At 39.6% G+C, this 24308-nt stretch overlaps 1 protein-coding gene across 23 annotated transcripts in view; it reads left to right on the top strand.

The window, feature by feature from the left end:
* Positions 1–24308, top strand: part of LOC113061565 (CUGBP Elav-like family member 2) — a 138752-nt gene that overhangs the window by 37893 nt on the left and 76551 nt on the right. For 7 of the 23 annotated variants that reach the window (XM_026230764.1, XM_026230782.1, XM_026230802.1 and 4 more), the window contains exon 1: positions 12009–12244. The exons of 1 other annotated variant lie outside the window; for it this stretch is intronic. In XM_026230764.1, the coding sequence (XP_026086549.1) occupies positions 12102–12244 (143 nt within the window). In that variant the 5' untranslated portion in view covers positions 12009–12101. Of the gene's footprint in view, positions 1–12008; positions 12245–21536; positions 21840–24308 lie in introns of those variants that run through there. 15 more of the 23 variants (XM_026230793.1, XM_026230879.1, XM_026230902.1 and 12 more) reach the window with 4 other exon arrangements.

Here is a 24308-nt window from a genome sequence, read left to right on the forward strand (position 1 = left end):
ATAATATGTAGTATGTACTATTGCAATGTTTTATGACAATATTAAGTAATAAAATGTTTTATATATTCATTTATATTTTGAAACACACTGTAGAAAAATAAAATAGTAATAAAAATAATGTTTCATATGTGGCTACACTTGACTCAAGTCACAGTGTTTGTTGAATAATGCTGAACGTTGACTAAAGAATATAAAGTTGAATTCTCTTTACAATCAGATCTCATAAGATTTGGAAAAGTTACAACCTGAAAGTCGAGTATGTTTGGGGCCTTGGCGTCTCGGAACAGAAGAAGAAGAAGGTAAAGAGATCTTCTGTGTGCTTGCTTTCTTTCCTGTGGGCTATACCAGCCGAAATACAGTTGTCAACTTAGATGCAGAGATACCCCAATCTCTCTTTTCATCTTCTTCTTCCAACATCCATGGCATAACAAAGAGAAAAGGAAGAGAAAGAAAGGGTGGCGCAAAAGAACGTGTGACTGTGTAATTAGCTCCTGTGTGCAATCACAGATTCCCTCATGCTGAATGACTGGCTGCCTCCTAGCAAGCTGCATCTAAACCATTTCTTTCTTTTTTCACTCGTTTTTTCCGGTACCGGGGGTCTTAACAGCAGTGGGGGGTGGGCCGAGAGGAAAACGGGGGGTGGGGGCGGAATCAGTTGTCAGCTAATTGCATCTCTCCGTGGCGATTATGTTCTCATAGAGAAAACAACCGATAATTATGGGAGCCGGGATGGCAGCGCAAGAGAGCGGTTACCGAACCGTCATGGCGGCCGTGTGGGACCCGGCCTCATTATCACCACGGAGACTGACCCGCCCCCTTCACCCCAGCAACCGCTCTAATTACCATCCAACCAGACCTGTCAATCAACACTATTTATAATCCAACTCTGAGAGAGGAAGGGAAAAGAGGGAGAGAAAGAAACATTATGAAATAGTCCCTGGGTATCACAAATATAAACCTTCGGCGTTAATTACAAGTATTCAGGTTCGCTCCTTGTGTGGATTGATGTGTTCTGTGAATGTGAATAGGCCGGTTTTCTGTTTTGTCCTCTGTTTTTCTGTAGATTGATTATTAGACCGCTCTTCTAAGAACCTTTTTAAAAAGCTCACATTGTAGCAGATCACTGAAAGTAAATTGTACTGAGTAGACTATAGGCCTTAGTCAGGCTAGATGCCATGTTTAATTTGACATAGATGAAAATAGATAGATGTATCGTCTGTTCAATATGTCTGTCGTTTACCTCGGCATCGATCGCTCGGCTTACAAAACACTGAAAATATGCTTTTTGTTTGTTTGTTTTTTGAATTCCAGTGGACCCAAAACCTTCAAAATGAACACAGTACAAGTTATTGGATGGAATTTATATCTACAATTCACAGCCTCTTTTTCATCTGTGTCACGCCAATTGGTTTGCACGTCTGCAAAAACGTTTCCAGTGTGAACATTGAGTAGTTTTTGTTGTTGTTGTAGTTTTGCTGCTTTTATGATTAAGAATTAAATATGAATTCACACTTTTAAGATGTTAATTTAATTTGATATAGCTTATGTAGTTATATATTCTAAATATATTGTGTAAAACTGAATATAAAGTTTTAATCTTGATTTATATCATTTTAAAATCAAAATGTAATTAGAAAGTATGAATATATTGTGTAATAAATAATAATAATAATAATAATTTAGTTATTAAAGATGTTAATTTGATTAAATAAAACAAAAATACATCAAAAATGTAAATGATTTATAGAATTTTAATAATTTAGAAATTCTTAATATATGGTGTTATAATTAATGATAATAATATTTAATACTCCTGATTATGTAGTTGTAAATCGAAGACATTAATTTGATAATTTTTACAAATGTATATATTGGATTAATGTAGATTGTGATTATGTAGTTTTTAAAACCAACTATATAGTTAAAACTCTTTAATATGTTCTGTAAATATGAATATATATTGTTAATATATTATATAAATTTAATATGTTGTTAGATTTGTAAATACTGATAGATTTAGCTGCAGATATATACACATATGAATGCATTCACATGAATTACTGAGCCTTTCGAATTCTCTCTTATTATACAATAACAATTCCACATTTCACAATAGCCGGCTAGTGTTTGCTTCCACTGAAGAGCATTCATAGTCATTTGAATGAGCCACCCGAGGTGAGGCCTTGTGAAAGGTTCGTTAGGCAGCCCTCTGAACGAGCTGCACCACAGCACCCCTTCTCTGTCTTTAGGGGGAGCCACCTGGACGAGCTCCACGGTGAGGCCTGGTGTAGGCTGAGAGATATGAGGCGTGAGGCCTTGGAGTGCTGCCCTACTGTTACTCACAATCCTAATACCTCACAGATGTTCTGGATCGAGAAACAGCTGTCTAACATTACTGTACGTACGCACACAAAAACGCTAGCGGCCCCCGACAGCCGGTAAAACGTTGTCTAAAAAGCTTCCATACACAATGTAAATTTACAAGCTTAATGCGGGAAATCCAAAAAACACCACATCCCATCTACAACGAGAACATCCTCCTGTCTAAAGCCGTTGATACCGGCATCTAAAATGAGTAATACTTTTAAACAAACGCTACGTCATATAACTAATACCCTCACAGTGGAAACAGCCTCATATTTACATTCATTCATTGTGTATTTTTGTGGGTTGCACTAAAATATTTGCATTTGTTAGTCACCCAGTTCAGCCACTTTTCTGGAATAAACCAAAGCTTCTAATCAGAAACACCATGAAAGAGTCTGAATGCTCTGCTAAATTACACATTCGCACACAAAGTCCCGTCCCTCATCCCTGATTGGGTTATTGTTTCCAGTTTTTCTCCACTAACGACCGCTGGGCCCCCCCTCGCTCTGAATATTCATGAGAGGAAGTGTCTCACTAGATGGCGGTGCAGCTCAGCGCGGCCATGCTAATGAGCTCACAGGGGATTAATATTTATGAGATCTGGGAGGAGGATACTGGAGATGTGACTTGTGCGAATGTGTATGCGTACAGTGACTCAGACCTTAATAGCTGAATAAGTTAGACAGCACAGAGTGGCCTGTCACATAAACACAGACATAAAGAAGAAAAAAGACTGCTATTTCAATTGATTTGAGTTTATTTGTGGAGAAAACCAAGGCTTAGGAGTTTCACAGGAAGTTGAACAAAAAGCATGTGCTTCGTATAATACAATAATTTCATATTTAATGGGAACATTTGAGAGAAAAAATGAAAATTTAGTCAGTATGTACTCACCATTGTGTTGTTCCGTATTTAATTCTTCTGTGGCACAGGTTTGAACTTTTATAATATATAATGTATCATAAAATGACACAAGAAGTAGTAATAATAGTAGTAATTGCTAGTTAAATTCACAATTCTGAATAAACGTAACACGTTAAATTAAACAAATTTTTCTCTTTGTTTTGTGTTTTGTTTTGATGTTTTTGTTTGTTTGTTTGTTTTTGTTCAGTTTTGTATTGCTTTGTTGTGCTGTTTTGTGTTGTTTTTTTAGTCTTGTATTTTTTTCCAGTTTTGTTTGTTTTTGTTTTGCTTAGCTAGAAATATTTCCGTTCACATATTTCTAGACAATTTTTGTTTTGTTTTATATATATATATATATATATATATATATATATATATATATATATATATATATATATATATATATATATAATTTAATTTTTATTTAATTTTATTTTTATTGTATTGTTTATTTTTAGCTTCCCCCATTTGATTAACTCACAAAAAAAAATTCATTCAGGTTTTGTTTGTGATAACCATAGACTGTATAAAAACATGGATGTAGTGTCCGTGACGTCACCCACAGGTTTCCGAAGAGAATTTTTGAAACCAAAAGTGGGCGGAGCCAGCTGTCGCCATCTTGGCAGCGCGTCACCGCGCATCACTCTGGGTTAATCAAAAATACGCAAAAAGGCGGGAGCTGGTTGCTGAAGCCACGCCCATCTAGCGCGACGGCGGTGACAGCAGCATCAATCCACCTGTCACTCAAGTTGCCACGCCCTTAATTATGCAAAACTTTAAGGCTCAATATAATTACAAAGGATGAGTTAAAAAAAAATTCACCCCCCCTCACAGTTGTCATGAAGGATAAAATTTGCTATATAGACCAAACTTATTTTTTTGCACCAGGCTGTAAACATGTTTATGGGTATTTTAACATAGGGAGTCTATGGGACTGACTCCCTTTTGCTGCCAGCCTCAAGCGGCCAGTCGATGAATTGCAGTTTTAGTCACTTCCTTGTTGGTTTTACGAGAAAGAGCGGGAGGTTGCCGCTTGGTGATAACATATAAATAACTGTTACAATCATCAATAGACACGAAACCAATGACACTCAAAGTCTTGATGTATCATGTTTGGACTGCAATCTCGACTCGAGAACCGCGTGATGTGAGGAAATCATTTAATTTGTAATGACATGAAGGTGAGTAAATAGTGTATTTTCATTCCTTACATTTTGAAGTTGATATTAAACGGATATTAAAATGTAAGCTTTAATAGAAGCTTCCTGTTGCAGTGTCATGACCTGTGGCATTTGTGACTCATTTTAGTAAATTGCAGCAGTTTTGTGGTGTGTATAAGGGGGAGCGGAAGTTTGTGTAAGTGTGTTTGTGCCCAAGTTACATAAAATGTTATTTGAAGAAAGGAGGATGTAGTGTCACAATGAGTGTGTGTGTGTGTGCATAAATGTTATCAGTTTCGAAAGATGACCAAGGAACTTATCCCTCACTCGGCTCATTCCACACACAATCATGTCCATCAATCGTCAAACAGCTCTAATGGGTTTGACCAGTCACTGACTAAGCCATTAACCTCTCTCTCACACACACAGACACACGCTTACATAGCATATAAGTACACACTCCCTAGAGTGGTTGCATATTGAAATACACACACAAGGTTCAAATGTATTCCGGGTGGTTGATCCCAAAAATAGAGCAGAGTATAGTAGGATTTGAGCTATTTTAGTGCATCCCAGACGCACACACACAGATAGACACAGAGCAGATGAACTAGTCCAGACATGAGTGTCAGGTTGACAGCCTCATACCCTGAGGAATACTTCCTTCAAGCTGAAGAGAGAGAATCACTCGTTCGTTTGTGAGGTACGGGTGAAAGAAATGTGCAATCTCCCTTAAGGTTGAGCCTCTGGCCTCTGCCATCATTGTCATGCATGTGTGCATGCGTGTGTGGAGATGAATTTGACGGTTGTCAAAAAACACTGGATCTTTAACACTGGACATATATGCAAAGCATTTCCACAATGTTAATTGCCACGTCATTTCTCCCATTGAGGGAAACAAAGCTGCAAAAACTCCGAAATATTCACATCATACTGTAGACTCACGAGACATTTAATTCCCAAACTGTCGTGATAGTATCAAAACAAAGAAGAAGAAAAATATCGCTAGATTCGCATTCGTCAGTCTATTAGTACCACTCACAGGACAATTCACTGGACTAAGTGTCATGAAACATGCAATAAGCAACGTAATATCATTTTGCTGAACTTTTGCCACTTTTCCAACACTTGAATATTCAAAACTTCACATGCTCATGCGCTATTGAGATGAATGGGAATGGTAATGGCTAGCATTCTCCAAGTATAGTGAACATGCTTAACTCAAGTAGCTATAAACGAAATAAATGAACTAGCTAGCTTTGCAGTATTCTGTTGTGACACAATAGTTTAACCTGAAAAATAAAATAAAAAAACGTTATGCTAATGCTTGCTATAGTGCTACTTGAGGCAAAGCTAAAAATATGTTGCGTGATATGAACCGTCCTCTGATGCGTTTTGAAACGCAATGGCGTGAGATGATGCTTTCTTAACTGGAAATGTTAGCGTTCACATATTTCTGCATAGAGAAAGCGGATATTGTCATTATGTCGGTTACTAGCATTAAAGGTGGACTTCAGGGAATAAAATGGTACGAAAGTGAAGAATTCCGCCTGTTTAATATTTATTGTCATCGTTTTATGATAATTCAATGCCGTGACATTGAAGGTGATATTTCATAGCAAACATTCCACTGTTGACAGGTTTTCACAGAGAGAAGGAAATATTTAGATTATTTTGATGCTTCTCAATAGCCAAAAAAAACCAGAAAGAAGAAGAAAAGGCTGTATTCTCTGTTTCTCTCTCTCTCATTAGCATCCTAATGAACAGATTCACTACCTCTTCTGTTTTTCTGTCATTCTTAGAGAGGGTGTGCTGGCTTTGAAGTGTCTACACAGACATTTTTGCATCCAAAAGCACAACAGTCCCTATTTCACTTTGAAAACACACACAAACACATGCATACTGTACACACTCGCACAAACACACGAGTTCAGTCAAGAGCAAATATGGAGCTGAATACAATGACAGTGTAGAAAACAACAACAACAACACCCATCCAAGCAAAACATTTTCCATATAAATAGTAGGGACAAATGGCTTTCGCTGTGTGTATGTGTGTGTTGAGGAAATAATTGAGGAGACAGAACTCCAGAATCAGGCCTCTAATGGGAGGTGACAAATTAATTTCTGTCTGCTAATAGCTCAAAATAGAACATGCCCGACTGGCTGTCTTATTCTACGTGCCGCTTGGAAGTTCAAGCACATGTGCATGTGTGAATGGGAGGACAAGGAGAAAATAAATAAATAAATAAATAAATAAAACTCACTGGTACAGCTTAAACAGTTTGTGTGTGCAAGCTCTGTGGTTAGATGGACATCCATTTTGGGTTAAACAGCACTAGGTTTAATAGGGATTCAAACATTTTAAATTCCATTATTTACATTTAATTCACAAGCATATATCAATATTTGCACAGAAAAGCCATTAAATACACATGAACACTTTCTTATGAGCTTCTCTCTTCTCCTTACTCACACACACACACACTCCCAAACCTTTGATCTGCCGGCAACAGCATCATGAATAGTCACGCTGACATTAACGCTCATCGAACGCTTCACTCTAACAGCCATTCATGGATTGGGCCTTTGTGTGTTTAATCTCTGCTGATTGGTGGTCTTCAAATTAAAAAGGGGGAGTGTTTGTATTTGATTGGCTGTAATAATATTTTTACAGGAACAATACGAGATCTATCTCAGCTCATCCACGTAATAGGGTTATCCGAACGCCACAAATTAAAGAACAATTCACCACCGTGCTTTCATGTGGTCCCGCTGTGTGTTTTGGAGATCAGATTAATTCTCCATATCAGCAATCTGATTGTGGACTCGTGTATCTCATGCATGTTTTATAGCAGCCCTTTCTTCCAAACTGCTGCGTCAAACCTTTTCTTTGGAAGAAAAAAAAAATCTAAATTATTCATCTGTGTTTTGGTGCATTCCTCCTGCAGAACCAGAGAGGTGGGGAGGTGGGTAGAGGGTCTTCCTTTTTTCCGAGGGTCCCACGTGGACTGCATTCTGATAGAGATGAGAGGTGTTTAGGCCTGAGAGAAAGACAAAAGGAGGCAGAATAATCTGAGAGTGCTGATCAAAGCAAGCCAAATGCTGTTTTGAATAGGTGGAAAGGCATAGCGCTGACGTCAGGTAATCCTTATCTGATTAATGTTAGCTCAAGAATTTATATTCCGACAAAACACCGTACATTTTATTCTCATCGTCCTGCTCTCCACCCGCTGGGATATTCCTTTGATATTCCATCTTTTTAAGCCTCGATAACATTTAATAATAAAGCCAGAACCTCTGTGAATTGAGTCAGCCTGACCTGCTTAAGGAAACACACACACGCACACACACTTGCAAAGTCTCACTGTTACTGGAGCCACAGATGGCATTGCAGGTCCAGTGCATGTCATGCTCAAAATGCCGAAATTGCATCTTTCAGCGGTTGACCGCTCATCCGGGTAACTGAAAGTGGTGCTTGTATCTTTTCTCTCTACTTTGTTGTTGTTGTAGCGGAAACTTTAGGATCATCTTTTGGTAAAATTACTACACGTCACATTACGCCACATAATTAAGACAGAAGAGCTGGATTGTAAAGCATCTAATCACCGTTTTATTTGTTATTACACTATTATTACAGTATTATAATCATGCACTAACAGATGCATGACATCTAATAGTGCTGCAGTTTGTGTACAGAGTCTGAATGAGGCTGCGACTAAGTTAAAATTGATCTTGTGTCACTGTGCCATTGTAAAAATGTCTTACGTCTTTTTAATATCGTACTTATCAATAACTGGCGACAAGCCTAGTTTTTAAAAACACATCTCAACTCCCTTGTGTTTGGTTGTGTTGTGTTAAAAGTGTTTTTTAACTCAAGTGTGTGCCCTATGGGCCTGCTAAGACTGTATTTGGAAGTTCCGGAGGGAACAATAAACCTAGTTTTTACCTGGACATTTCCGAGCTATTTTGAGCTGAAATACCCACAAGTCTAGCCTACTAACTAGTCGCAACATTCACAACGGGCTGTCATGGCTAGGAGTGATTGGGCATTGACCTTTTAATCACCATTATAGACAAGACAATTAGGCAGAAGAGAGAGAGAGAGAGAGAGAGATAGTATGTATTAGTATAGGAGGAAAAGAACAGTGTCATACAGATAAAACAGAATAGAAGATTGAGAGAAAGGGAATAATGTAGGAAAGTATACTCTAACTAGGTCATTTCATTAAACTGTAAATGCAATACAACTACTTGACAGAGAATGTTATGTTTGTGCGATAGACTGTACATGATTTTATAATCGGACTGCTTTGTGTGTGTGTGTGTGTGTGTGTGTGTCGGTACACATTGTCCCAGGGCACTGTCTATACATCTCCCTCGCCTCACTTTTTTTTCTATATACAGTAGTTTTTTTGTCTTGCCTCATCACTTCCTCTTTTCTTATCTTAATGTGTATTCATGTTTTTATTTGTATCATTCCATTTGTCTCATCTCGTTTTCTTCTCGTTTGATTTCATCTTGTCTTATCTCATCCTTCTTTCGCCATTCTTAAATCTTCTCGTTTTATCTCTTCTGTTCTTTACTCATCTCATCTCCTCTCATTTCTGCTCTCTTCTTCATCTTAGATCTTTTTCTTTCTTTTCTTCTCATCTAATTTCAACTCATCCCTTTTTTCATTTCGTCTCATCTTGTGTCCTCAACTTCTCTTCTTACCATTTAATTTCATCTCTTCTCTACTCATTTTATCTCATCTTGTCTCATCTCTTGTCATGTCTTCTTTATTCTTTTCTTCACTTACCTCACATCATATTTTCCCTTTTGCCCATTTCTTTCATCATGTATCACTTCATCTGTTGTCACCTTTCTTCTTGACGCATTTAATCACTTCAAGTCTCATCTTGTCTCATTTCATATGGTTTCTCATTTCATATGGTTTCTTACCTTTATTTTCATTTTATTTTGTTTTCTTTATTTCATCATCTCTGTTGTTGTCTTTACCCTTTCTTGTTTTTCCCGACTAGTCACATCTCTTGTCATTTTGATTTATCTTGTCTCATCCTGCTTAATCTCATCTGATCACCTTCTCTTCTCTTCTCTTCTCTTCTCTTCTCTTCTCTTCTCTTCTCTTCTCTTCTCTTCTCTTCTCTCCTCTCCTCTCCTCTCCTCTCCTCTTCTGTTATTGCACTAATCACTCATAATGGGCCCTATGGACTCAACCAATTGAGTGTGATCAGACATCTGCCTCAGACTCAGCTAAGCAAATGCCATTGCCAGAGATCATAGCAAACCAGTTATCACCCCTGGCATATATTTTCTTTTCGGCTGTCAGTAACAGCTTGACTTCAACCCTCACGCAGACAGACACGTAGATTCTCTCCTTGCAAAACAATTGGCAAATAATACCCCCCGGTATAGGCCTTTTGCGAATCTCAGTGAAAAACAGCGTGAATTTAGAATTGATCGCTAATACATTTGGCATTTCGTCTAGCCGTTAAGTTCCCTGCCCACATCTGACTATATGCCTGCCACTCAGAAACACTCGCTGCTGAACAGCCATTACATTTACACTGACTAGCTCATGTGAGACTGGCAGAGGGGCTGATGATAGAGAAAGACAGATGGAGGGAAAGAAAAGGAGGTGGCAGATGGAGCACAGAGACATTTGGAACTGGTTATTTTATGCTCCTAACCAATTTTATTTGGATGACATCTGTAATCGGCATCACTATGGTCAGTGTAATGCAGATTCCAGATTAGCATTGAAGAAAAACCTTTTTAAAGTGATGGGATCTGGTGCAGTAGGTACAGTTATAGGACATTAATAGGGTACCTCCGGATCGCAGGTGGTATGTAAACAAATTACTTTGGCAATTACCGCAAGTGTTATGGATGATCCTAGCTAAGTGCGCAAGGTGCAAAACAAAAATTCGTCCTTTAATGAATCGGTGCCCTTGATCCTCTGATGTGTTTTTCTCTCTATGAAACTTTCATGAGCCGTAATAAACACAATGCATTTTTAAACAGGCAGATCTGGAAGATATTTGGAAAGAGAGCGGGAGTGAGAAACTTGTGAAGGGAGGAGACATTTAAAGAGAAAGGAGGTAAATATGTTTTTCTAGAATAGAGAGAATGGGAGAGAGATGGAGGGGTAGGAACAGATGGTGAAAAGAAAGAGCAATGACAAGAGGTTATTTTCAGATGAGTGTGACTCTTTAACAAAATGTGCCCATTGGGAGGAAAAATGGGCTTCTTAGAATTGCACATACAACACTCACACTCAGAAACCTCGTTTAAACTAATCCACATCCCTGGTGATTTTCTGCTTTCCCACCGCAGGACTAATTTATCAAAACAATCGTCCTCAAAAAGCCTCTGGTGTTATCTCAGAAAGAAAAAAAAAACAGGTCATGAGTAGCACTGATGCAAATCCTAACCCAGAACCAATAAACTGATTACAAAAACTTGACACACCAAAGCCCAAAGAATATTTTGCCGTTCTGCGACTTTCCACGTACTGTCCTCGTAACACAAGTTTTGTCATCAGAAGTTTCTGTGGAAGTCTGCACAATAGCATCGGTGCGAGGTGAGAACGAGTCAAGAAGGTTGTACAGTAATTTGTACCATTATAGAAATGTGACTGGCTATACAGGAGGTGTAGTAATTTAAGAGGTGAAAATTCTGTGAAATTACATCCATAGAAATGGCTTGAAATTTTAAAGCATAACAACTAACAACCATGACGTCTATGAAATATCAGCCAATAATGCATTTTTTTTAAACAATGGCACAATAGGCTACCCCAATCTGTTTCCCCCAGTTTTCGCCCAAAATGATTTAGCAAAATCAAAATGCGGAGGGTGAAGGGAATTGCCGTTAGCGAGAGTCCCGCTCGCTGTGAAGCAGGAGCAGCCGGCAGAGGATTCCACTTAGTCTTAAAGCCTTCCTCGAATGGCTACGTTCATAAATAAAACAATGATTTGTGCAAAAAAGAATGATTACTTATCAGCTGAGATTTTGTTATTCATATGGTCTGGTGGTCATACGGCGTATGCCTGCAAATACAGGACAAACTGTGTGTTACAGCTTTCATATGGGACACATCTTCGATGCCTTCACTTATCTCTTAGTCCTTCAGCCTTGATCAATTATCCAAAGAAGTCCATATTTTAGTATTCCCAGGGTCATTCACAAAAAATGTACTTGTTTGCATTTTTGCCTATGATGAAATAAATTATATTAGGACAAAGATGGATGCTCTTGAGAGAGAAAAATATATAGTACCAGGTCAGTGTAAAGGTTTGTCTACTTCTTAACGCCACTTCTTTAGTTGTTATTCTTGTACGGATACGAGATAGGAGCTGTCCTCAGGGGTGTTGGGCATCCTGGACAACAGCAGGCTTCTCAAAGCTAGCCAGCACCAGGCTAACAGCACTAGCTCTGGCCCAAAAACAACATGAGCTGTCAGAAAGGGTTATCGCAGCCCAGTGAATCAGACGGGAGGAGGGAGGGACAAGGGGAAGGAGGAGGGAGCCGGTGAGGGTGGATGGGTGGGAGTGTTACTGTGTGTGAGAGAGAGAGAGCGCGTGAGAGAGAGGATTCAGATGCTAGAGAAAGGGCTAGCGAACACCCGCCACAACTGAAAGCACAAGGATCGTGTGCGTGTAGTGCATGCTTGCGTTCGGAGTAACGGCGATGTTGGAGCACTCGTCTGAGCTGGGCTTTGTGCCGAGTGTGTGTGTTGACAGTATGCGATACCCATCCACCGCGAACAGCGCTGTCTCCATGAGGAGCACAGAGGAACTGCTGATGAGGTAAAGCTGTCCCTGGACAGCACACAAAGACATGCATGCTCACACATATAAATGGATCCGGCTATTTCCGAAAGGTTTGCTGATCATAGCTGCAGGTGTGCAGCGAGCCATTTCAGGAATGTTTGGTTGATGGCAGCCCTGAGGATTTGTTGACCCAGATCGTTGACATGCCGTTTGTAGGCCGTTTGAGCGGTGCATGCTGTTGTGTTTTTGTCAAATTGCGGGACCCTGCCTGCGCTGTACCGCCTGCACTTGTCTTGCCCACCGTAAAAATGTACAGCTTGCAACGTTCCCCTCTCTTGTTTCTCTTCTCTACGGTTCGGTCGGAGCCCCTCAAAAGACTGAAGAGTTGATACAGCTATAGAGAACATATTTGAAGATGCGCGTGCATGCACACAGGATAATGCGCATATGTGCGCAAGGAAGGAGGAGTGACAGAAAGAGACACTTCATCCTGGATAATTAAATTGTGCTTACTTTTTGCAGTCGCCTTTTTGCAGTCACATTTCCGCACAAGTGGTCCTAATCTATATTAATGCACCATGTAAAGTGTGCGAGTACATTTGCATGCATTTAAGTGTGCAAACACTAGCGAGGACCTAAATTCAGAGTTTGTTTGGATGTAATAATTGCATAAAAACAAAGAGAGGGATAAGCAGGAGGGGTTAAGCCCTGTCCCGCCACTAGAAAGATGTCCGCTTTTGTTTGCACGCCTTTCTGACGATTGGATTTAGAAGGGGGGGGGGGGGGGGGGTCTGGAGAGGAATGGAGGAGGGGGGGCATTCGCTGGAGAGATGAAGGGAGGGTAGCGCTGAAAGCATTCTCAACAATGGGACGCCCCAACAATGTGGCTGTCACATACCACTTTGTGGCTTGTTTTTTTTTACCTCTCCTCTCGGTCTCTGTCTCTCTGGCCATTTTTTTAATGTGGAGAAGGGTGCTGATCAGGCCGTGTCGGGTTGATTTTTATCCAAGGGTTATGGGCGGTTAATAACGCAGGCGTTTAATGTGCAGAGTGTAATGGGGTGTAAGGGCATTAGTTGGGCCAGAGAGGCAGCCATGTTGGTTTAAACAGTAGATTTATGGCCTTTTACTCATTTTATTCATTGTGCTCGTGCTCAATGGCTTTTAAAATATCCCCAGAGGAACATGAATCTCTTCAATGACTGCGGTCAGGTCTTCTAGTGTAACAAACGTACACACACACACACACACCTTGGCCATAACTCAACCTCCTCCAATAAAGAAATGTCAAATGGTAATGTGCCGTACAGGTTTGTAACCATCACAGACACATGTGTGCATAGGCAAGCTCATTAGAGAAATATGACCATATGTTAACAAACGTACCAAAGACTGGGGCTAAATCTATGGTCTTGAAAACACTTATCGTTATTTGATGAAAAAATGATTTATGGCGCCACACTAAGGACCACATACATGGGAAAACAGTACATGCCGGGACTGTAAATAAATCTATTGCACGTGCCCCTGGCAGTTGATATAATGCTTCATTCGCTGAGGACTCACATCGATTTATGTTGCTGTGCCTACCGTCAATCCATCTGATGGTGAATGTACTGTAATTATAACTAGTAATACTTTTATAAGATTGATCATTAGATGTAATATAACTGATATCAAACATCTCTGAAATGTCTTTTGTGCTGCTAGTTATGTTCCAAAACCTAGTCTGCTGCCTACCTAGACATCAATTTGCACATCACAGTTTTAAAACCAAGTGAGCTGCCTATCATTTTTAGTCATCATTGGCATGTTCAAATATTAATTTATGATGCCTAAAAATGTTGTGTAGCTACTCATGAGATTATCAAGCCTTGCCTGTGTGTGTGTTCTTTTGAAGACTTCAGCTGACAGGGCTATTTAAATGCTTTAGCTAAGGCTGAATGTGTTTCTCAGAGGAAGTTAAGGGGTTAAGCAATCACAGATGACACCAGGTAAGTTTGTGCTTAACGGGCCATCATGAAGGCTTACAATTTCTTCCTAAAACCACTCGTACAGCACTGCCGACTTTCCGCTATAAACACTGGAGTTTGTACTCTGCAATTAGTGGCTTGGAATGCCTTTCATTGCGGTAAAACAAGGCGATGGTGGTTGTGTCTGTGTGTGGCTGTGGCAATGGGCTGCTGTCACTGTGCATTCTGGGATATGTGCGCTGGGAGTGTGTTGCAGAAATGGGTGGTTTTGTGTTATATGAGAATGACCTGTCCCTAGGTGCCCACCGTCGAGCTGTGGCTCAGTGAAGCTGCGCGAGTTTCAAATGAAAATAAATGAGAAGCAGTGACCAGAACTCACAGGGTCCCGCTTTAATGAGGGGAACGGGGGGAGGGGGGGTTGAAACAAAGAAAGGGGTGAGATGGATAGAGAAAGGAAAGGGGAAAAAGGCTCCTTAATGAATGTAGGACTTGGAGAGAAATGGCAAATTTATTTAAACTCCAATTTCGCTACCCAAGACCTGTTCAATTAAACCAGTAAGGTTCATTGCACTTGGTAAAAATCTCTCTGAGGTTGGCATTCTGGGATAGTGGGAGTCAAAAATAGGCCTGTACTTCGAATGTTAGTCGGTTTTATGATTAAGAAGGAAGATTTTGTTCTACATCAATATTACAGAGCAGAATATCCTGTGAATTTTATATTTGGGCAGTGTAGAGCGACTGGAATGTGATACAATGTGCTGTTGATGTCTGATTACTGCTGGTTGGCATGTGGATGATGTAAACAACAGGGGTCGAGTTGATGTAGTAGATTAGACAGGCTAGTGATCCCAGATTACACTGACAAGCTTACACATATGCACTAGAAAACCACAACACTCAAGGGGCTGATAGAGTTACAGGTAAATGTGTCATTAAACCGCGCCTGGTATTATTCAGATAACATGAAACATGTTGACAGTTCAATGGACAGTTTACTCAAGAAATTGCGCCATTATACTGTAACAATGCAAATACTTGTGGCTTCCATTGAACACGACAGTTGAATTTTGAAGAAAAACCTGGTTGTTATTTTCTATATATAAAAAAGTAAACAAGGACTGAGGCTTTCAAGCGTCAATACAGAATGGAAAGCATAATCTAAGCATATCATGTACTATTGTACACTAGTTTTCCAAAGCCATACAATAGCTTTATGTGATGAACAGACCAACATTTAATTCATTTTACCCTCTATTAAGCTATTAACCATTGCGACTGAATCACTGTGTAACTGGGTTGAACCCGAGAACCAAATTAGTCCAATTTTCAAACAAATCATTCATACCTATTTTCTGACCTGGATCAACAATTAATTTGAAATAACTCATAGGTCTAAAGCCTTATTTTAGACATTATTTCCTCAGAGTGGTAATTTGTCCATATTTTACAAGGTGGCTAATTCGTACCAATTCATATGACCTCATTCTTACAAATTCATACGATTTGGGAAAATTTGTATGCTTTTTATAAGTTGGCAAATGTTTATTAATCCATGCAAAGGTCCACACCTAACCCTGCCCCTAAACCTACCCCTCATAGAAATCATACAAAATCATACAAGTGAGATTGTACAAATTTGTACGAAATAGCCACCATGTAAAATACGTTCAAATTGGTCATGAGATGGCATTGAATGTTCACCTCACACATTTGGTTTTGATTGGAGTACATCGAATCTGGTATGGCAGTTGCATACAGTCTATCAGCAAAAGTTCAAATATTGAAATGTACCAGAAGCTCAAATCAGAAAGAAAAAAGTCTGCATACATAGACATTGGTCAAACACTCTCAAATTCATTACATTATATGTGTGTGTGTGTGTGTGTGTGTGTGTGTGTATATATATATATATATATATATATATATATATATATATATATATATATATATATGTGTGCATGTTTATCTGAGAAGAGGATTTTTGTCCTGAAGCAATGTATCTATAGTGTGCAACATAGCGAAACTGAGACTATGCATGTTTGTGTATGTGTGCACTTTCACCCAAATGAGCACGCTCTCTGCTTTACATAATAAATGAGTTCATCAAATATTCATGAGCCCAAACAGACTCTTCTGACAGACCAGCAGCCCGTCTGTGCATCTACGTGCACGCATGTACAAGGCTATATGCTAGGGCTTTCGTCATCATGCGTAACCTTAACTTGTGCAACGACTGGTGGGAACAGTGACATCCAATAATATTAAATATATAACTATTTTGAATTTTAAGAACAAGAAAAAATGAAAAACTACTTTATATCTTTTTTCAAATGTGAAAAAAAAAAAAACAGACAGACAGGGACAGCTATGCCTTTGTCAGCTAAATTTGATCGACCTCACGGCGAACGTTACCTCACCGCAGATTAATTCTATCGTGTCATTGAAAGAAATCCCATTCATTTACTGTAGCAATAAGGATAAATTGGCAATCAAAGAATTAGGACTCGGTCCTCCACCAGCTGGGTGAACTCATCCGCGGTGCCTGGCGGTGGCACTGGATGGCCCTCGGTGGACGGCACGACACTCCTCCGCCGCCCGGTAGGAGCCGGCAGGAGTCCCCCTGTGATGAGTGGAGAAAGGTGTCGCTCATTTCCAAATCACTCCACCGTCCTCGCTCCATTCCCACTTCTCTCAGCCCCACCCCACTCGTCACACTGCTCATCCAATCAGAATTTAGAATTGGAACTATAAGTGCTAAAGTATCACTTCTACAAAACCCAGACTAATTTTTTGTGTCGCTTCTTGCAAGTTTTGCGACACTTTCAAAGGGAAATGTAGAGTGATTGGTGCTAACAGCACATTCAGTTTTATGCAAAATGGATGAACATGGCAATGTATTATAATTTATTTTGGTTTTTGTACGTTAGTGAGTTGCACTAAAAGGTAAATGCCTTTTGAACATTTTGTATCACCCATACTAAACTTGACCCTAAACTTAACCGATATATTTCCAAAAAGAAAACATGAGATAAAAACGCATTTGCTGAAGCAACAATGCTGTTTTAGCTTTCTTACAAGTCTTGGGACTCCAAATGCTCCAGATTGTAAATGTACCTCCTGTACCGGGTGAGCTACCAAGCAAGTTTACTATATAACTGGATACATATTTGGTGGCATATGTAAACATTTAATAATAATGCACTATGGTAAAAATGTTTTGTATGATATGGTACTACGTTTAGGTAAGTTTTTGGAGCAAAAATGTAAGTAGAGCAATATGGCTTTGTTGACTTATACAGCTTTGCTTTTTAAATGCTTTTTAAATTCTGGATCTTATACTGGGCCTAGTTGCTTAATTAGACACACCCCCTTATTCTTAAAAACTACCTTACAAAAACACTATTGAGACCAATGATGGAAAAAGGAGAGCATGTGTCATTTTAAGTTCACGAATGGTCCTCACTGAGTTACTTCTTTCCAGCAGCAATGCTGCCTCAATTTTTTAAGATCACCGATAATATATGCAGTCTTTTTTCCCGCCCCATATCTGCCATCTTTAACGTGTTCTCCTTCTTCTTATCCCCCATCTATCTACCTTCCCTGCCCCCACCTCTTTCTCTTTCTCTCGCTCTCAGTTTGGTTTGAACTCCTGGTGTACTATTTTTGTCTCCGTGCATTGCAGCCTGCTGGGCCTGCCTTTCTCTCTCTCTCTCTTTCTCTCTTGTATCCTTGCTCTCCTCCTACGTGGTCAATCAATAAGTGTTATAGGCCAGCTGGGTACAGACCCAAGGGGTAGATGCATAGAGAAAGAGAAGGTGTGAGAAAGAGAGAGAGAGAGAACACAAAGAACAAGGTCTACAAAAAAATGAGGCAAAACACGGGGCACAACGAGCATGCAAGGACATTGGGAGCTCAGCCCAAGGCATTTATGCCAAAATAAAAGCGATTTTCTGTAGGTTATCAATGTAATGCATCATGATATGAATCATAAAAGGCAAGATAAACTCTATATATATATATATATATATATATATATATATATATATATATAATATTTTAAATCTTCAGATATGTCATGTAAAGATGTGTTAAAGTATTTTAGTATTTTTTTTAAATGTAGGTTATCCATATTGCCACTTGCTGCATATGTTCGCAGTGGTCTACTGTCATTAAGATTACAGCTGGCAACTCTCTACTCACAGTAATGTGAGGCAACAGTAACGCACTAAGCAGGTTCAGGGCAAGAGAAAATATTCAGGCTATAACCCCGAAACCCCTGGAGAGAAGGTGAGAATAAGAAGAACAAAAAATGACAATGAAAGAACAGAGAAAAGTAAAAGGGTAACAATAACAACTGCAGCAGGAAGAACAGGGAAACCTTTGACCTGAGTGTGTGAGAGAGAGTGAGAGACAGCGAGGAAGAGCGAGACCATATGAGGGACGTCTTGTGGCTAAATTCCATTATCTTCAGTGAGAGAGAATTATATCAGCCCTTAAGTGCTTTCATCAGACTTCTTAACCCCAAGAGAAGGACACAGAAGAGGAAGCCAGAAAGATTGAAGGATGTTCAGGGGGCTACATGAAGGTCTGTGGCGTGAGTTCTTGTTCCGAACTGCTTAAGCCGCTTAATACCACACGTAAATTGTCGCCGCTACTGCCAGATATCAGTAAAATGGGTTATCCAGAGAAATTACTACTATCCCTCTTGCCCCTTTCCCACAGTCAGGGTGCCAGCCATCTTTTCCCAGTGTGTTTCTGCTACAGAAAAGACAGAAAATTGGCTCTGCGTTTGCCCCTAAAATCCGCTGCATTTTAGCTACTTAAAGCTAAGTAAGATTTATCGTAAGACTATAAACAAAGTGTGCTATGCACTGTTTACTTCTGCGAAGGTTATCTAGTAATGTGCTTAGTTGCGTCAATGTTTTACTCTCAAGTCAGTTTGGGTTTACTTATATCGGGTTGGCTGCCATGTCTTCAGGGGACTTAGTTTTGGCGAAAAGGAGTGCATTTAAAAACCGAGGAGCTAGTTTTTCAAGGCCTGGAAAACATTTGTACAGTATGGAAATGCACCTTATTGATCAAAGATATTCTGTCTATTGCACACATACAACAAGACTTGTGCTAGCATTGTGTGTTAGCAGTCTACGATGCGTCCTTTCCTTCATGTTCACCCCTGTTTCTTCAGTGTAAGCTTTGACTGTATGTCTTTGGGTTTACAGCTGAATATTCTCTCCAAACAGAAGCCCATTTAGTGAATTCATCATCTCCATAACATGCGTAACAGCAATGCCGAGCATTCGTAAATTGCTTCTTTATTGCACAATCCATTATGTAATGGTATATTTGCTCAAGGTAGCAGATCTGGCATTGTGTGAGAACAGCGGAATGTTTATAAACCTGTCCAGAACTCACAATGGGTTTATTTTTCTTTTTTTCACCCTAAATTTATTTATTTATATTTTCTGTGTAATTGATGCACAAATTGATATTTTAGGGAAGTGGACTGTATAAGTACTCATATTTTGTATTGACGGTTTTAGGCCTACATATATTGACTTAATGTAACGTTGGAAATTATTGTATATTACCTACTAATTTATATATTTATTTATGCATGAGTCACCTTTGCTCAACTGTCCAAGCTGGAGGCGGAATTCAAAAGTGCTTCTTCGAGGGAAAGATGACCCCAGTGGCTGTTTGCATGTTATAATAATTTGTGTAAAATCATTACAGAAATCTTGGCCTAGAACTAAACTGCCTCTACGGATCTGGCTCTAGGGTTAGTTTTGTTTTCCGTTTTCTCATAAATGTTACAGTAAGAAGGAAATATTGATTGTGCATCCTTGCATACACAAACACCTCCCTTGAACGCATTGCAAATACTAGCACATTGTTGGCTACAGGTCATAACAGACCACAACACGTGTTTTGTTTATCGCAATTCGCTAAAGCTGGTTTAATTTGGCTGTTTGTTGCACTTTAATTCTACGCAGCTGCTTTTCAGTGACAGCTGAAATCCTTCATTGCGCTTGGGCTTTAAAGACAAGCATGGGCCATGATTGATTTTTGTTTTGTCTTGAAGCTTTTGGCTTAATATGTTGTTATCTAATTACCATGGTCAATTTTAAACCATAAACTGCAAAGCAATGTAGTTTTTAATGGTTCCTAATTTAGGCTGTGCATCCCCAGATCTTTTTACTTTACTTGGTTATGTGCTACAGAATGTGAGCCACGACGTCCTCTTCTTCCCCATCATTTGTGTGTGTATATATATGCATTAAGCATGAGCGTGTTTCCCATGACCTAGTTCCTGCACGTGCTCTGTAGAACCATGGCTCGAGACCCTCTTCCCCTGGGGGCACACGAGGGGAATTATCCACAAAAAGAAAATGCGCTCTTTCATACGCATGAACGGATGAGCGGAGTAAAATGGGGATGCGCCTTGTATTGCATTCATCATCCGATGCATTAAAAATACCCTGATGCAATAAATCTTCAATACCTAGAGGTTCCTTTATCAGCGCTCAACCTCATTTCCGTCTACGACTTTATGGTAATCTCAATAATTAGGAACAATGCATGTTTCCGCAAGGTTGCTTTATATATACATGTTATAGTTTTTCCTCAAAGATGAAAAATACAGGGTTTTGCTTTCTTCTGTTGAACACGAAAGTAATATTTTGCTCAGTTTGAGATATTTTATCCTGGTTACAGTGAACAGGGACTGGAGATGTTTAAAGGGATGGCTCATCCAAAAATGAACATTCTGTCATCATTTATCTCAAAATTGGTTCCAAGCCTCTATAAGTTTCTTTATTCTGTTAAACACACCCAAGATATATATTTTGCAGAATGTTAGCTACCAAAAAGTTGATGGTAGCCATTGAGGTATTCCATAGTATTCCATATTCCATAGTGTTTTATTGATTTTTTTTCCATGCTATATAAATCATGTCCGGTTGCCAGTATTCTTCCAAATATCTTCTTTTGTCATGGGTTTGGAACAGAATTTTCATTTTTGGGTGAACTATCCCTTTAACTAATGAAATAACATCATATATTGTTGGATTGTATTTGAATATATGTAATTTGTTTGTTATAATAATAGTGTTCCAGTCACCATCCACTTCCATTTTATGGATAAGAGCTGCATGAACATTCTTCAAAAAATCTTTTTTTGTTGTTTCCAAAAATGGATGAAGGTCTTACCAGTTTTGATACTTCTATTTATTATTTTATTTCTATAAAGCCGACTGGCTGTTAAGGTTCAAAGATGCATTGGTTAAAAACTCGCTGCAGCAGCAGCTCGAGCAGCCACGCCTCTCCCTTCCCGGTGCTTGACGCTCCGGAGCGCTGGTTGTCTGTGAGAAAGAAGGTTTTTTTTAAGTAACTGTTGAGAAAAAGCACTCTAATGGGTGAGCGGAAAAGAATGTGACAAGCGCAGCGAGTGTGTGCGTGTCCAGTACCGCTCGCGCTGCTGCACCTGTCCCTCTCCGTCTCGCGCGCCCAAACTCGGCAGGCAGGATCGCGCGGAAGGCGGGCGTTATCCAGTCAGCGGCGCACAGCACGGTCAGCCTGAACATGACTTCGTCCTACGATCTGGATTTTCTACCCGAGATGATGGTGGAGGGACGGTTGTTGAGCGCCGGAGAAAGGATGTAAGCGTTTAGCTGTTTATCTCATTGCTTTCTCAGCTCTCTTCTGTCATCGGCGCAAGCGTGTTGACAAATAGGGCACGCGGCGGCGGTGTGTTTGCGCCGCGCGTGTTATCAGCGATCAGATAACGGGGCTGATGGTACTACATGTAATATTGTTTGTGGTTTAAGCTGCATTTATTGTGTCGCTTCTCAAACGCATCCGGGAAATAAACACGTCGGCTTTATTGCTCCGTCATCGGACAGTCCGGATCATGTCTCAGAGTTTTGTTATAGTAGACTGATCTGCAGTGCCTGGGCAAACTGTGGCAGTGAGTAGTCAGTGTATTATTGCGAGAAAAGCATTTGAATGTAACAATCCAATTTCACATCTGAGTAAAAAGTGCGTGCAATATAAAGAACTTGGGATAGGCTACTCGCAAAACTGAACGCGCGCCTATATATATATGTGTGTGTGTGTGTGTGTGTGTGTGTGTGTGTGTGTGTGTAAATATATACATATATATAAATATATTTATAGCAGGCCATATGTATTGTAATAATATCATTTATCCGTTTGGAGCAAAAATATTGTAAATCGTGCCTTTTTACAGTTTTTCCTCCTTTATATAATAGTTCATGCATCAGTGTCATAAATAATTGCTTTACATTGAACGCTTATGATCCGCAGCGCAGTGTCAGCTCATGCATGAATAGGAGACATGTGACTGAGATGGCTCGAGCTCGGTGTTGAAAACATGCGCCGCTCCGTGTCTGCTTTTAACCCGTCGGAATGCGCAACGACCGACTCCCCTCCTCTCTCACCCCTCTCTCTCTGTATCTGGGTTGTTTCAAATTTGATTTGTTACGTGGCATGTGTTGCCGAAATCAGATTAGAGCACGCGCAGGACACGTAATTCACTTAAAGTGCAGTGTTGCGGGGCGCGAGGGATAGTTTGATGCAGCGCGAGCTCTTCACAGACGCAGCCGCTGTCCCACTTACGTCCGCTCGCCTTTAACTACCAACGGGTGATGAGCGCTTGTTTTGTGGTGAGAATTTCGTCCCGTTCTCTCCATTTCTCCACATTTCCCTCACTATTTCTACCCACAGGCCAATTACAGTGGATATAGTGTGTGACACTGCTATTTGTTTATGTCTAACAACACTTGGGAACAACTTTAGACATTCTCAGAGAAAAATAGAGAGAAAAAAACCCGCGAAATTACAAACAGTATATGAAGAGACTAAATAATGACTTCACTCGCTTATAAAGATGCCAAATCTGTATTTTGAATTTGTGGGGAGGGGTTACTTTGTTGTAATTAGCTTAATTTAAAGACAGAAACCAATGTTGATCAATGTATAGGCTAGGCTTTAAGAAATGCTCCTAGTTTTATAGTAACACAATCTTAATTAAAATGCTAAAAACATATACACAGAATTAAATGGACATGTTATTTTTTTATTTTATTTATTTTTTTTATGTTATTCCTGCTGTCCTCATGTGCCACTTTTCTCACATCGAGACTTGAAGGTGAATTCGCTGACGGGCGAGTTCACCATTAGCGTGGACTTGCACTTCTGTGACAAGGTGTTGCTATCAGTCTCCCATTACAAACACACACACACACGTAAGAAGGTGGACGGGCAGCATCCAGCTGGCCCGTGTTCCAGCGAGTGAATACTTGCTAATCTCTCTCTTCACTACGTGGTAAGCCGCTCACCTCTCTGCCAGAAAAACATTACACACACTCGAGCGGGAATATAAAACACCTGTCCTTTAAATCCCCAACGGTGCAGTCTACATTTTAGCCTGTCGTAAGCCACTTCAGCTGCCAACTCTGTTGTTGATTCTGGACTCTAGCTTTTTGTTTTGCAGTAAAGTGAAGTCATTTGACAGGCTAACTTAATTTTAGATTTGAGAACACTCCAGCAGTCCTCCAGGACACAAAGAAGCTCTTATTGTGTGAGAGAGAGGGGCTGATCAGAGTTCCGGTGTGGGGTTCACTGAACTTGTTTTCCATCCCACTGGAGGATGTGTTGGAGGATCGGTGGGGCGGGGGACGTTTGTGATTCAGTTATATTTTTGGCAAATATGATGCAAATTGAAGCAAATTTCTGAAAAGAACTAGATTTTATTAATTTCTTGCTCATCCAAAACTCACTCACTGCCTCAACTTTATAGTTTACAATAGGGACTCTCACAATTGACTGTTATCTTTATCCTACAATTACTTTTTGGTTAAACGTGGAAAGGGCTTCCACACAGAAAAACTTTTTCAAGAATGAAAATGTAAAAAATAAATGACACAAATAAGCACAAAAAGAAGTTTGTGTCAAGTTAATGGAAGTTATAATTTAGTTTTATATGTGGGAAAATTGCATCTCTAGTAGTTGATTTGATTTCTGAAACACTTATATTGTTTGGCAAGATTGAAATTTTTTTTTCTTCTCCTTCAGCAGACAAATATATATATTTTTTTTTACACAAT

Source organism: Carassius auratus, chromosome 4 (assembly GCF_003368295.1).
Source record: "Carassius auratus strain Wakin chromosome 4, ASM336829v1, whole genome shotgun sequence".
NCBI lineage: Eukaryota > Metazoa > Chordata > Actinopteri > Cypriniformes > Cyprinidae > Carassius > Carassius auratus.